The sequence below is a fragment of the Rhea americana genome, unplaced genomic scaffold (genome assembly GCF_003343005.1).
Source record: "Rhea americana isolate MKP2758 unplaced genomic scaffold, rheAme1 scaffold_179, whole genome shotgun sequence".
NCBI classification, from domain to species: domain Eukaryota; kingdom Metazoa; phylum Chordata; class Aves; order Rheiformes; family Rheidae; genus Rhea; species Rhea americana.
In genome coordinates this window covers 1,400,442-1,415,986 of record NW_028185916.1, presented here as the reverse complement: position 1 = coordinate 1,415,986, position 15,545 = coordinate 1,400,442, and the positions used below count along the sequence as shown (strand labels likewise).

General features: G+C 40.5%; 1 protein-coding gene across 1 annotated transcript in view; it reads right to left on the bottom strand.

Annotated features, from left to right (window-relative positions):
* JMJD1C (jumonji domain containing 1C) overlaps nucleotides 1-15,545 on the bottom strand; it is a gene marked incomplete at its 5' end in the record, with an annotated part of 164,381 nt that overhangs the window by 29,596 nt on the left and 119,240 nt on the right. The window contains 5 exons of the mRNA XM_085301604.1: nucleotides 1,868-3,546; nucleotides 3,634-3,826; nucleotides 3,943-4,086; nucleotides 5,327-5,451; nucleotides 10,309-10,414. Of these exons, the coding sequence (XP_085157730.1) occupies nucleotides 1,868-3,546; nucleotides 3,634-3,826; nucleotides 3,943-4,086; nucleotides 5,327-5,451; nucleotides 10,309-10,414 (2,247 nt within the window). The remainder of the gene's footprint in view (nucleotides 1-1,867; nucleotides 3,547-3,633; nucleotides 3,827-3,942; nucleotides 4,087-5,326; nucleotides 5,452-10,308; nucleotides 10,415-15,545) is intronic.

The following is a 15,545-nucleotide window of genomic DNA, read 5'->3' as shown; positions in this document are numbered from 1 at the left end:
CAGATCTGCAGGTGCTCGTTTCTAGACTTTTGAATATTTAAACCAACCTCTTTGGTTTTGCACTAACAGTTTTAGCTCACACATTTCCTACTCCAGGAGTTCCCGCAAATACTCCGTAAGCTGAATTAAAGTACTAGCAAAAGAGGCCCATCTCCTTCTCCCTAGAGGAGAGGGGGAACATCTGCCTGGGCAGCAAGGACTGCCCAAGCAGCCTTGTGACTCCACCTGTAGCTATGGAGGTCCAGCCCACAGAGGTGAGCCACACCGCCACCACAGGTGCTAGAAGACTCGGAGCTTGGGGACACACTTCCTTCCTTGGGAACATCCACGTGGCTTGACCCGGAGCTGAGGGGGCTGCTGCTGCCATTCCCGCTGAAACACAGATCCCTCTCTGAAGATGGCAATCAGGCAAACTGCTTTTGGGAACGCCCATTCTGAGGTTCTAACAATATATTTAAAAAGGCCTCCAGTGCTAGAGCCAGAAGACAAGTCACCACAAGACAATTGCCACATATCAACATAATTAAAAAGCTACATGCCTCAGTATGCACGGCTGCATACTTCAGGCAGCCAAAGTGAAAACAGTCTATCGTAACTTCTTCAAAATGGACCTCAGTTTGGGGTGGAGCAGGTAGCAACATGAAAAGATAAATCCACCTATAGTTTTCTCTTAGGCTTTTTCTCCCTCCCGCATTTGACTATCTCATTTTAGATCAAACTGACTTCATATTACAAGGCTGCCTCAAACTGAATGTTTGGGAAGACTCCGCCACAATGGTTTGGCTATTCCCAAGAATGAGGTTGAGAAAGAATAGTTTTCTCCATGATATAAAATAAAACCAAAAATCCCCCCGAACTTCACAATCATTCAGAAGCTCCAAGCCCTGATGCAAAGGCTTTCAATTTGGCAGAAAGACCAGTGTCAGCGACATGCCTTTTGTGGTCCTTGTGAAAATCTGCCCAAATTAGGCCAAGCTGTAAGCCTTTAAAAATCAATATGCACATGCTCAGTGGAGATTTAACTGAAGCTGGCAGCAATGCTCTCCAAAGCTTCTGTCTGAGCTGCACATGCTTCATCTTACACTGTTCCTATAACGTGTCTGCGATGAGCATGCTGTCTCCAAGCATGCTGAGAAAACTTTTCCTGTAATTGCTGTGTCTGCCTGCCAGCCACCACTGCAGCACTGGGAACTAAGCTGAAAAGCACAAACGATTTCTCCTGAGACTTCAGTGGTTATGCTCAGCACAGAGACAGGGGAATCACCCTGACCTGAATACAGAGGAGTAGAAATCAGATATGAAGGCAGGAATGTGCATAAAGATGAACAGAAAGGGAGAAAAAGATAGGCCAAGAGAAGGTGCACAGATAAGTGTAAAATAAGACAAGAGAGACAAAGGTGGAGGGGGCAAGAAAGACTCATCAGTGCCACAGAATGTTTCTCTTCACAACTTCGAACTGAATTTAGAAGCATACAGGAAATTTAAATAGGAAGATGACTGTTCTACTTCTTCCAATATTTAACCCATCTGATGTTTTGCATAGTTTAAAATAACAAATATTCACCCTGTGGACTTAAGGTCTCAAACCAGCAGGCTGACCTCACTTAGTCATAAGCTTAAAACCTGAACATTTCATCTCACTTTAAAATATTCAGGAAATCAAGGTGCTGAAAAACTCTCTACTCTTGTACACTGTGAAACAACAGTATTACTGGATTTCCATTTCTAGTTCTGCGTCTGTGCAAAAACCCAACCTTACTGCATACTCAATGACACAGTTAGATGACTACTGAGTTTGTACATAAACAACTATTATTGGAGAGATATCAGCCTCAACTAAAAATGTAATTAAATCAGCACAACTTACCCTTCTCATGGAAGCCTCTGCATTAACAGGAGTTTCGGGATGGACCCATTTCGAGGAGGGCAGACCGAGTCCCGAGTAAGCATGTGTTCCGTTTGGGTACTGCCAAATAATTGGATAAAGCCCTAGCTGATTATAGGAAGCAGAAGGATGAGCTTGTCCAAGAAGATGTGGAGACTGGTGTTGTAACATCTGTTGCTGCTGCTGGTGTGCTAATGCCAAATGGCTTAAGCTGCTAGCGTGAGCAGTCTCTAGTCGCGGATGGCCACCCAGCAAGGAGGCGGTAGGCACTCCAGGTAACACTGCAGGAAGTAGATGAGGGTGATGAACAGAATGGTGAGATGCGGTACTAAGAGGATGAGTGTTAATAGCGGACAACGGACTCTGAGTTGAAGACCCAGATAACAGATGGGATGAACCAGTTAATGCAGGATGATGAGCATTTGGATTTAAACAGGTTCGGTGGGATGAGGAATGCAGGGGATAATTATGCTGATGCAAATAAGGTGAAATGTGATTAGCTCCTGTTTCTTGTCCAATCAGAGTGGGGTCCCTGTATACTGTGAAATGTTCGTTCTTGTCAATGATAAGAGGACTTTTAGTAGCTTCTAGAGCACTAACTCTAGCTGGAACTGGATGGAAACTAGACCTCGGCAAATCATGCTCAGTTTTATTGGCTGACCTTGTTAATCCAGTAGCATGGCTGTTTTGGGAACTAACCTTAGACTTCACAGTATCAGAAGATTGGGTGAATTTAGGCTTAACATCAGGTGACTTTGTTTTAGGATGATCAACTGAAGCACTAGGTTTTGACTTCACAGAATCAGGGACTGGACTTTGTTTATGTAGTTTACTTTCTTCTGCTAGAGAAGCTACATTTAATGAAGACATAAATGAGCCATACGGTACTTTTTCTTTTTCAGGATTTAAATGTTCAGTTACTGATAAGGTTTTCACAACCCCAGGTTGTATCAAATCCGTCTTGTTAACCACATTGCTAACCCAACTTTGATCAGTTTCCTGTTTTCTTGTTTCAAGGAAATTTGCATTTGCAAACTGCTGTTTTAAATCACTGCTGTGAGATTCTATTTTCTGAACCGTTTGCAAGCCAAAGGTACTTGCAGCACTATCCTGGCTCTCCTTTTCAGAACTGTTTTCATTAGTTATATCAACAACACATTTTGGAGTAGGAGGTCTGGGGACAAACTGCTCATTCTTTAATTCCACGGTATGATGTTTTTCTGCACTGCACTCTTGAACATGTGGATCCTTGGCATTCTGCTCATAAGGTGTTGGCTGCTCTGCTGCATGGAGCAAAGACTTTTCCTGCTGATCGAAGACAGATGACTTCAGTCTTTCTGTCTCTTCACGTTTTTTATCCTCCTGCATTTCATCCCATGGAGACTGCCTCTCTGTAAGCATCTGTTCTTCTAATCCCTCAGTAGTTTGGGATTTTCCTTCTTCTCCATTTATCTTTGAAGCATTCTTGCTTTTTAGCTCATTTTCTGAATTTTGCTCTGAGGACGAATCTGTTAATCTTTTATTTGAAATTTCTGAGTCACTGCTCTCAGAGTAATCTGAGATATTGTCTGTCCTCAGTCTCTTCATATTTAATTTCTTTTCGTCCTCTTCAGGTTTTCTTCTCTTACTAAGGAAGTGTTTATTTTTGTTTTTGGGATTTTCTGTAAAAGACAGAAACACTTCTATTATATTTTCAGTCTAATACAGTTTGAGGAATCTTTCCTATGCGTTCCAGTAATTGCTCTTACCTCCTCGACCAATATAATCGTATCTCTCTTCTTTCACCTTCTCTTCGTCAGGCATGCTGCTGTCAGAGCCCTTCCTTTTGYTTGGCCGAGTATTGCGCTGCTGCTGCTGCTGGTGAGAATTCTGTTTTGGTGCTGCAGTTTGGGAATTCATTGCTGGTCTGGGACTATTTGCTTGAGCACGGGTATAATGACCCTAAAATTAATTTTTTAATTAATGACTTAAMACAATTTTGATTAGTAACTTTAAACATGTATATTTAGTAATTGCAATAYACAATAATACTTAGGTAAAACGAGAAATATATCTACATGAACTGTGTTGCTGTTCTGGTTGGAACGAGACCTTCGGCGTGAAGTGATGCCAATATTTTCACCTTTCAACAAAGAGTGAACMACATCATCTAGAAAGGTCATCTGAACCATAGAAGGATCAACATTTTGAGGTTCTAACACCTGGATATTAGAAAAGAAAAACAATAATCAGCAGTTGTTCAGACACTGTCCAGTTTATACTTTCTGTATCAGTGTTCATCACCAGTATCTAGTCTGTTTTGTGGGCTAATGACTAATCAGAGAAAAGTCTACTTAATCTTGACAAGCACGACTGAGGTAGGACTTCTCAAAGGCTGGGAATAGAGCAAAATCAAAGCATTATCATTTTATTGTAAAGATAATTCCCTCCTCCTTCCCTCTTTTAAAGTTGCCACCACCACATGACTGCTCCTTCCATTTCACTGAAATGCAAATTTCAAATTAAAAGACACCGAACTCTTTATAGAGGATAATCCCTAAGTAGCAATTAAAATATATAAATTATACAAAATACCCATATACTTCGTGTACTATAAAATGTATACAACATTGCTTTCAACAGAAGTGAAACTGTTGAAAGACAGCAACCAGAATGACTAGAGGGAAGTACTCTAAGACTTCAGGAGCGTTACTAGTGACGGGAGATATTTCAGAAAGAAACATTAAACAAACCTTTAATCAATGCTTCACAAAGTGAAAAGTTGATATTTGGGAAATAATTAGAGCAAACGGAGGGAAAAGAATGGACTCAAGCATTAGAGTAGACTTAGATTTATATTGTCGCATATGATTTTGTCAGTTATTTCAAGGCAGACGGGTCATTTACTACATCAACATTGAGTCATTACTTGGGGGTCCTGAAATAGGATTCATTACTGCCACTAAACATACCAGTATTATTCTTTTCATAAAATCAACTTCAAAAATACAACTAAAACCCACTGCAATAAATTAAGGCTGCAGGAAATGCTTAATGGAGTAAATTGTGGAACGTGGATACTTCAACTGTTTGAGAAAAGCRGTTGCTACTGGAGCGCTACAGGATTTTAGAGTGGAGAAAAATTCTAAACAGAGCTGACAGGGAAGACTAGTTCTTAAATTTAGATTGCTTCACTTCAGAGACTTAGCTAGTCAAACAACAGCAGAAGGAAAACAAAAYTGTAGGACTGGAATTAATCAAATAATTGCACAAATATTCAGCTTCAGTATTAACTGCTAGTCCAATGGAAAGACATGCTGCATTTCAAGCTCAATAAGCAATAGATTTTCCRAGCTGTAAGTGAGCAGTTCAGTGCATTTCAGAATATAACAAAAAATATCAAAGCTCTCAATACACAGTTTACTTGGGGCTTGTTTTCTGAGCATCATATATTAAACTCACCTGGTCATTCATAACAACCATAGTGCGAGTGAAGAGATCATGATGAGTAATTATACCAGTAAACCACTGGGTGGCAGAATCCTGTCTGTATACTCTCACCCTATAACCATTTAAGGAGTATGGACCTTTAGAAGAGGAAGAAATAAAAAAGCCATTGAGGAATTCAGCAGAAAACCCCATATAAGTAATTTTTCCTCGATTTTAAGCTTCATAGTACAACATATAATGTGAATGGCATTGACTTCAAACTGCAAGTGCTTCTGGCACAGCACTGCCTGTGAATTTTTACTTTTCTTCAGAAAGACATTTTGAAATGCAAATGGAACGTTTAAGTATGCTTTAAGGTCAATTATGCTAACATTTTCAACACACAATTTTCTTATCTAACTACATCTTTTTACATCCATAATTACAAATGATGGGAAAATTCCTGCCTACAAATAGTAACCATAGAGAAGTATTCTGAAAGGCTAGAAAGTGGCAACAGTAGGTTACACAGAAGCTTTTTAACAGGCCAGTCACATGCCCATTGCTTTGCTGGCAAAACAATTTAGAACTTGGTGTTCAGGCTCTGCATCTGCCAAGTCTTTCCCATAAGTAACCACAGAGTTTCTCTCTGCTATAGTAGTTCAGAAAAGCAGTCAAGCGATCCAATCCCTACTCATGGTCCCACAAAATATTTAAAAATACACACGCTACTGAGACTTTAGCTCCTGCTTTAAGATGTGAAGTGCAGAGAAACCTGTGCACTGTCCCTTCACCAAGATCAATTTAATTCATTTCCACAAGCCCGCTTCTGGAGGTGGAGGGGAGGACAGTATAATACAGTACTCATTTTACAGCTTTAAGACCCAGATACTGAGGTTTAGTAGTTTTCTTCGTGTCCAGTGTCTGTCTTGATCATCTGGATCCTAAGCTTCACGAGCACAGATTGCTTCTGTAGCATTTACACGCTTGAGCAATGCTGCCACCAAGTTCAGCTCTAACTATGCAGGTTTCACTGCTTCCGTAACGAAACCCCAGGTCCCCAAGCCGGCGCACAGGAAATGAAGTAAAGCCAACTCGCAATAACCTATGAGAAGTCCAGCTCAAATGATATGCTTAAGTCTTCCGCAGCTGCTCAACAGCGTAGGCAAGGATAGACTATATTCTGTGGCTCTCCTGGAGATCATTCTTGTTGACCCCTGCCTCACACATTAAGCAAGCTCAGAAGTCTGTAATAGGCCAGAATTTTAGAGCTCCMTCCAGCGAAATACCCATATTCACACCAGACTGGGTCCATCCTACACTCTGCGTGAGAAAGCAGTGAGTGATCGTAAAGACTGTTTTGAATGACAACATCTAAGTGATCAACTAGAAATGCGAAACCAGTGTAATTAAGACTTCTCCAAGTGCTTTTTGCAACCTTAGTATGACCTTTTAAAATATCTTTTGTGCACCATTATCTAGGTTTTAAAACAGACAGTTGAGAACAGAAACTCTGTCCTTCTGTCCTCCACATCCACATCATTCACTGTGTAGCTGGGGCCTGGTGACCCACTCACCCACTACCACCCTGAGCTGCAGGAGCAACTCATCCACGAGTGCATCCAGGCTGCACAGGCAAGGACCAGAGCAGCACAGGCATGGACCAGCATGGCCAGCACACCCACAGATGCGGGGGACAGGAATAGAACAAGAAGCCACATGCTGAGGTCTCACATTTCTGGCCTTGGACCAGACTGGGTCCCAGGAGGACACACTTCCTGATAGCTTCTCTCCAATCCTTCCTCCTTACACCCGTGCAAAGTGCCTCCCTTTCAGCCTTCACCTGGCCAGCTCTCTGACCCAACTACAGTCTCCAAGTCTCCAGCTTTTTTTATGGCGGTCTCAAAGCTCCTTCTCATTCAGACAGTTTCAGTTTATTAACTTTTGTCCATGTCTTTTTGCCTAACTTTCCCATTCCTCCTTTCCTATCTCAACTCCCTCCTCTCTTCCATCCTTCTGTAATCTCCACAATGATTTTCACCCTTAATTTCTTGCATAACCAGCCCCCCACCCCCTTCCCAGCCTTTGGTCTCATTTTAGCATTTTTGGCTCCAGGCCCCTGGCTCCCAAGCCCTTCCCCAGTCTCCTCAGTTTTCAAGCTCCATGCTTCCTCACTCATGAGCTCCCAGCTTCTCACACATTTCTCCGCAGAGACCCAGTGCCCATTCCCTTCCTCTCACTCCTTGTTGTAATCGGTGTCAGCCCTTCATCCTAACTCTTATCTGATCTACTTTCAAATTAGCCTTTAGCTACCTTTAAAGACCATGTCTTCTTTCATGCTGCTGGGGTGTCGGGAAGAGGGAGAAAGATTAGACTGCAGTCGCACAACAGTTCAGCTCCAGCTCAGCCCAGCCCAGCCCAGCCGCAAGCAGCCATTACAGGAAAAGCCTGGCTTTGTCTCCGGTCCCTGGCTGAATCACGCTCAGCTACACAATGTTGAAACAGCATGTGCAGCACTATCAGGAAATACCTTCGGGGCTGAAGCATGCTCAGTGTTTCAAGAGATTACTATATATGCAGCCTCAAAGACTGTACTGATAATAAATCTAGCATAGAGAAAAATTTCAAAGATTTTAATTGCTAAAAAAAAATATCAAAGATGCTTTACTATGTTCCTTAAACTGATTTTTATTTTTCCCGAAAGCTTTCAGCTTGGCCAAATTTGGGAGTTGCTTTTTTAGCAAGGAAGAAACTGCTTTCCTGCCAAACCTACRATCTCTAATGCAAAGCATGCTGCTGTGACTGCCACCCAAAGAAAAGGTCATCAGGGCCAATTTTTTTCTTTAGTCTCATTCTTGTGTGCATTTCAACAGTTTTGACTAGAATTCTCCCTCCTAAAACCGATGTGTTTCTGTTCAAATATTTGGAACTGGATTTCAATGCTTTTCTCCTTGATTCTGCTTTCTTCAGCAAAACTGTGTTCTAACTGCAACAGTCAAAATAGAAAATAGTAAGATATGAGATGATTACTTTAGCACTGTAGACAAAAAGAAAAAGGCTGGATCCTAAAAACGTTCTGGAGGACGAAGAGAACATTACATCAGCCTTAACAGATGCATCTGGACAGGACAGAAGTGAAAACGTTGTCTAAGCTAAAAGGAACAGGAGAATGGTAATACAGAGAAGAAAAAAACAGAATGGAGAGCAGGAGAAAGGAAGGTTTACATCAGCAGCTTACAATAGCTGGTGCTACTAGAGGGCTACCCTTAAGCCACAAAGACTTGTGCAAAACGCAAAATCGCCTTGCCAGGGAGCAGCACGCAGCCCTGAGCGCGCACGACAGCAGCGCCCGCCGGCTGACCTGGTCCCACGGGGCCGAGCGGCGTCACCGCAGCAGCCCGTGGCCCCCCCGGGCTCCCGGGCCACTTGACGTGAGCAAGCGGATCTGAGTCGCAGCCTCACCGCAGCCTCGTGTTAGGCAAGGGCGGAGGGAAGGGTGCCAGGCTGCAAGGATGGCAACATTTGTTTCACCTCTTCATACGAAATACTCCTAATCTGGTGAGCCTCTAAGCATCCAAAAAGCTGTTTGATACACTACCTAATTTATATATACTTTAAACAAAAATACGCTTTCCGGAATGATAAGATGTAAGTGAGTTTTGTGGATGATGCACTGGCAGTTTCATTTAGATGACTATTTTGCTGTTGCTGGGGCTTTGTTACTGTATCGATTCTTTACTAGGGTATACAGAGCCTTTCACAATTGTCCTTTTATTGTTACTCTAATGAAATACATTAAACAAGCTCAATTCTAGTTTCCTTTTTATGCAGCCCTAACTTGATTTCTCATCACCTCTCAAATTCATTTTAGCTGCAAATTTCATCAACAGACTCTTGACTCATGCTGTATCTGATGACATAATAATAAAATGTAAAATGACTAATACAAACATACCAAATACTACCTCCACAAAGGAGCACATTGCTTTTTTCAACACCCTTTCTCTGTGGCCTGTAAGAATAATTACGTCTAGGCAAATTAACAACTCCACAAAAGGAAAGCAAGTATTCTACTCTAACTTCAATATTACACTTACCATATTCCTTTGGTCTTCTAACTTTAGTTTTCCTCATAGAAAGCAGACAACAAGTAAACCTCTGTCCCATTTTTAAACATCAGATTTATTTACTGCTCCCCTCCCAATTCTAATTTACAGAATAACTGCTTAAGCATTTTTGTTCCAAAGCTGCTTTATTGTTTAGCTAGGGATTGTTTAGCCCAGACTCACAGAAGTTAGTTTCTGCCTCCCACTGCTAGGCACCTAAATGCCTCTCTAGAGCTGGCTATCAGTCTGCAAAAAGTTAATGAACATATTGCAATACACATAATACCAAAAGTATTAAAAAGGCTGAGTTAAAACAATTTAACCTTTCATACTAGTTCTCACGTAACTTGTATCTGCAATGTGAAAAGACAACAACTGTATGGGTTTGCTGCAATCTTGCAGTATTAGAACTGAGTTACAAAATCTTAACTGACTTAAAAGGCACTTTCCAGTCTTGCAGGGGGACAAATCTCAAAGTATTCTTCATCTGAGACAGAAGAGTGACGAACCACAAGCACAAAGAACTGCGGGCTACCTCTCCTGCTCCAGGAAGCCACCACATGCAGCAGTAAAAATAGCAGAGCACATCACAGTTTTAAATGGGCTAAAATGGGGTGGAGTTGCCATTCATTTACTGGTTTCCAGAACAAATTTTACTAAAATATCTACAGACTAATGATTTTCAGCTTTTGCGGTAATCACTGAGACGTCAAACAAGTTAAGAACAGTCTGAAGAAGTTATGCACAGCTTCTTACATAGTCTTGTTTTCTTAACAAACACTTCTAAAGTACCAAGTTAGAAATATGTTCTCCACTACATCATAAATGCTATGGGACAAATGCCATGCGACTAATGGACTTAAGCTAGCTAACACAGAATAAAAATAACACAATTTCCCAAATAATTACCTTGCATAAAAATCTCCTGAACCTTTTGTTCCTTTACCCAGGCTTTTACCTCCTCATGTAACTGCGGGTTATCCCTGAGAACTGGGTTTAGACTGTCTACGTCGTCCTAAAGTAGAGATTAAAAAAAGAACCATATGTTATGTTTATTTGCAACATTTCTGTTTATTTTCCTAAATATATTTTAGAGTACAGTATTAAGTAGTTTGATGCAATTTCACTGATTCCCTACAAATCCCTATATTACTTCTAGAAAAATCTTACAAGTGCAAGATACCGCTAAGAGTTATTTCATGGGTTCACAGTATGCCAGATCCTGTATGTGGCCAGACTTATAAGCTATTAATAGGATCACACTTTCATAAATACTGTCTTACTACAGCTAAAGTTACCCTTTAAAGAATTCAATGTTTACAGGTATGCAGCAAGAACTGTTTAAGTAGTGACAAAAAGAATCAAGAAAAAAAATTCCCCTTGTTTTGCATATTTGTTGAATTTAATATGGACATGCATATTGAACATAAACATACATATACAGGTTTAAAAACAAAGATAAATCATAAAACATACCTGTATAATAAAGGAAACAAACACTGTTACTAATTTTCAAATATGCAGACCTTCGTTAACTGGGTAATTTAAAAATTAAAACACATCTCATTTGATCTCAATTCTCTTGGAAAAGATTTCTTTGTATCTGAATTAGAGAGACTACATCTGGGTAATTAAGACAKGCTTGATGGCACTGTCCTCATAGTAAGAAAATGCTACACAAAAAACTCTTTGRTATCCTTGAAAGGATGGCTTAAATCATCATCTGGACTCTTAAAAATCTATTACTTTATGTCAGAGCACACTTGCTATTTCTGCCTTGAGATCTGTGTCAGAGAAATAAAGCTGCTCTGCAGGTTGGTGACTCCTAGTGCAGAAAGCAGCCGTGGAAATCTGGGAACTGAAGGAACATTCGTTTGTGTTAAAATAACTTCAGACAGAGCTAAAATAATCAGAGATTCTCAACATACAAAATGTAAAATGTTTTATCAGTACTGCAACAGAAATCAAGTGATTTCTTCCTTTGATCTCAAATAAGTCCCCTGATGTCTCACAGTTTATTATGAAGAGCTTCAATCATAAAATATAAGATACAATCAATACTCAGGGAATCATTTATTGCTGCCAGGCCCTCAAATGACATCAGTAACTTCTCTCTATTCATCCAGATGAGATTCTTCCTATTAACTCACTATATCACAGGGTCTCTATTTTAAATTCAAAGCTCACTTCCTTTAAGACTTGCTGTTCTCCATTATGGAGACTGCATCAATGCTTCATCTATCAGAGATAATGACTGCTACCTTTGCTAACATTTTCAGAAAGGATATATCATCAGATCCAAAAAGGATAGTCATGACCATTATAACACATATGTGGAACCAAGTAACAGGGGAGACGAGGACCAACAGGACCTCTGCCACCAGCTTACAAATACCAATACGGCAGATATACTGCTAACGTTGTCAGGGGACAGAAGAGTCCATAATAGCATTCATTCAAGAATGGCAGAGCAGTAAAATGCTTTCTTTCCTGAGGCAGACTAAAAGAGGTATTAGCTGTTTTGCTTTCATTTGCAAATCTATCTTTGGATTTGATCCCGAAGACAGATGCAGTAACGCTGGAAAGAGGGAACGATTTCCCAGGGAACCCAACAGACTCTTTGGCACCGGAGTCATGCGACGAACATTCATGTGTCCTCCTCTCCTCCTCCCCACACACCCTCCTTCACAGCAGCTGCAGAAGGAGAGACAAGCATGCGAGAGATTTCCTTCCCAAGCATCTCCCCTCTCACATCCATAAACATTACATCTAAGCAATGGACTAAGGTGTTGCAATACTGTAAAGTCTAGCTGACTGAAAAATGCAATTAGCATGCATATATGGTACAATTCCTCCAGTCTTGTTGAAGAAATTAATATCTTGATTCTAAAACAGTACACATTAATCAGGTACCCAGAAATCAGACCTGTTACTCCAAAGTTATTCTGCCTGGATGATGAGTTCTTCAGGCACAGTTCTCAAACCCTTACTTCATCCTGAAACACACTATTTACAGATTAGCCCTGTTTCTGGGGACAACACACAGATACTCTTTTTTCCTTCAGATTTCACACGCTTCGTAAGCACCTTTGCCTTCTTTGAACTTGACATCGAAGATAATGATGAATCTATAGACAGAGCATTAGAACCTTTCCTGTTCTATCTTCTATTCAAATGCATTAGGTTTATCGGTATCTTGGACCGAAAACATTTAGTGTAAAAGCACTTCTTAGAAAAGGAGACTACCATATCCATTCTGGCTTCCCTCACATTTGGAGGAAAACACAGTTGGTGAAGAACCTCAGCAAATATTACTCCTTCTCTGAGGCTGCATTAAGAGAGTGACTCAACTTTGGACAGACTGAGAACAGGGGTGGTAGAAACCAAGAAATGTGCCCCATCCCCCTCACCAAACTAATGCATCAAAGCAGCTATCCTACTTCGATACTAACAAATACATTATGTAGGTATTATTATGTATGATATTAGTACCTCTCCACAGCTTTAATGAAAAAGATAGCAGGACATCGGATAGCAAGAGGCTACTTTTGCTTCATTACCCAGTCTTTGCTCAATCCGTGCTTTCATACARGCATAGCCAAGACTACTTGCATGTCAAATTCATTTTAATAGCTCACTCTGTACTATTCATCAGCAGAGAGGAGATGAGCTGGAAAAGGCACAAGAGAGGCCAAAGATCCATTACACAAGCTGCACCCAGCTATGACTGGGATTATGCAGAGGAGATCAAAGAGAATCCAAAGTTTCTGAAAAAAATTAAATCTATACATACGTATATATATGCACATACACAAAACACATACACTTAATATATCATCAGTAACTGCGCTAAAAAAATACTCTGCTTCTAGATGGGAATTTGGCATAACATGGTACTAAAATATAGGTGCATGGAAATCAGTATGACAAAGCAAAATTGTAACTGACAACTGTAGCTCAATGTCAAGAAATTTAAAAAATGGTTCCTGAAATCTCAACAATTCTATTATTTTTGGTCTGGTACTACCTGTATCTATGGACAAAGGCATGTGCAATATGACAAATTTTGTTCTGCTATTAAATTTGAAAATCTGCAAAACCAGGATATCAATTAGATCAAGTTAGACCATAAAACGAAACCTTTAAGCAAACTGTTTTAGTGCAAACTACAAACTGGGGCAAGTTTAAAAGAAAAGGCAGACTGGGCACTGAGCAAAAGGCTGATGACTTGCAATCTCCTCTTCATACTAAGATGAGCAGATGGTTCAGCAATACTTGATCTTTTTCTTTACCCTGCATTTTCACTGTTTCAGAAAGAATAACTCTGTTTACTTACAAAGTACTTCTTGAATCTTAGCAATTAAGAGCTTCATTTTCTCCCTCCCTCTTGGCTGAAGGAGCAAGACTAAGCTACACAAGAATTAAATGCCCTGTAGGATTTTCCTCTCGTATGTTCCTAATTTAAAGTAGTTTTAACTTGGGAAAAAAAAAAAAAAAAAAGGACTCTCTTAGACAAGTTTTTCCACAAGTCCTGAAACATCTCCTCCACGAGGATGTTAATATTGGTTTGAAATCCTTACGAAATGCAAATCAAAAAAATGGGACTGCGATTTGCTTTTTTTAAAATGTGCCATATGAAGCTTTTCATACAACTGATACAGTAGTGGCCCTTGTTCCAAGAAGGATTATATGCAATACTGGGAAGAACAGAAAGAGCCTTTGGGCCAGGAAGAGGAGGTAGGCACAATCCCTCCTACCCTTCTGAAAGACAGTCACATGAAGCAGCATGACTATGAGAAACTTCTCAACATATGGCTGGTTCTACAGATCTTTGCTGCTGWTCTTCTGTCTTCCCACTCTAACAGAAGAATTCACATCTGGTGGAGTGAACTTTCTGCTTAACTGTCCAAATAATATTTGACTTGGCTGTGTGTCTTTTTTTATGAGAATCCTGACCTGCTGGTGACGTGCTAGACTCCTAGAATGTCCTGAGAAGCATAAAGACTCAAATAATTTTCCCAAATAAAATGATCCACGATTTTTCTGAGTACAACTATTTTTTTCTTCTTGTGCAAAACAACAGAGCAGGTTGGAAAGTGCAGAGCATACCACAAGGTTAAGACACCACTCTGCTTTAACCAGACTTACTGCTGCCTCTCCCAGTGCTGCTTCCCAGAAACAGGGAATCTTTGTTCACAGCAACATTTTCAGACAGCTGTAACCAGACGAACACAATCTACCATTCAAAGCCATTGGTGAACAAGTGCAGATCTCTTACAAAACCTCTGAATTTGAGCTATGAATCAAACAGGAATTTCAAAGAGGGCACCCGCAGAAACACAAGTCAAAAATCACATCCAGTATTCTCCTTCAAGCCCCATCCACAAACAAAACACAGTCCAAGATCCTAAAAGGCATCCCTGTATATTACAGAACCTGTGTGTTGCCCCAAAACCAGACAGCATTTCAAAAGGTTCAGATAACGGCAAGCTCCTTTTCTGTTTTGAATGGTAGGACATGTCCATGGTGGCAACGCTAGCACATTTCCACAGCTCTCTAACTTTCCAACAAGACTTGTGATAGCAAAATAAGACATCTCCTCAGCATTTTAAAACACTGAAGTAATCCTTCATAGAAGAGGGCAGAAACAAGTTCCTTTTAAACTGAGAGATGAAAGCCTTAAGCACAAAACAGAAATTCAAAAATGGATTCAGGTAGCCTCTCGCCTCCTACAAAATCCCATGTGCTGCTTAGGAGGCTATGGAAACTCCAATGTCAGTTGTCAACTCTATTCAACAAAGGAAGAGAGAAGAACTGATGATATGTACTATAGGAAAACTAGTACTGGAAAAAAAGCTTTTGGCATTTGAGATGCTTAGATTAGAGCCCTGAAGACCAAGTCTCAACACACTCCATGCATTAGAACCTGCGAACACTTGGAAAAGGAGTCTGCCTTGGCCACAGCATCCCTGTGTTCGGCTTCAATGCATAAAGGACATCTTTTTTGTATCAGCAGAAACTCATTTCAGCCAGTGTTTTACAGAAAAAGACTAAGTAGATTTTGCAGTCCTTCAGAAAGGTCAACACCACATTAGTCCTCACCATCTGTGGTTTAATTAACTATAGCTTCCTCTGGCTGCTTAGAG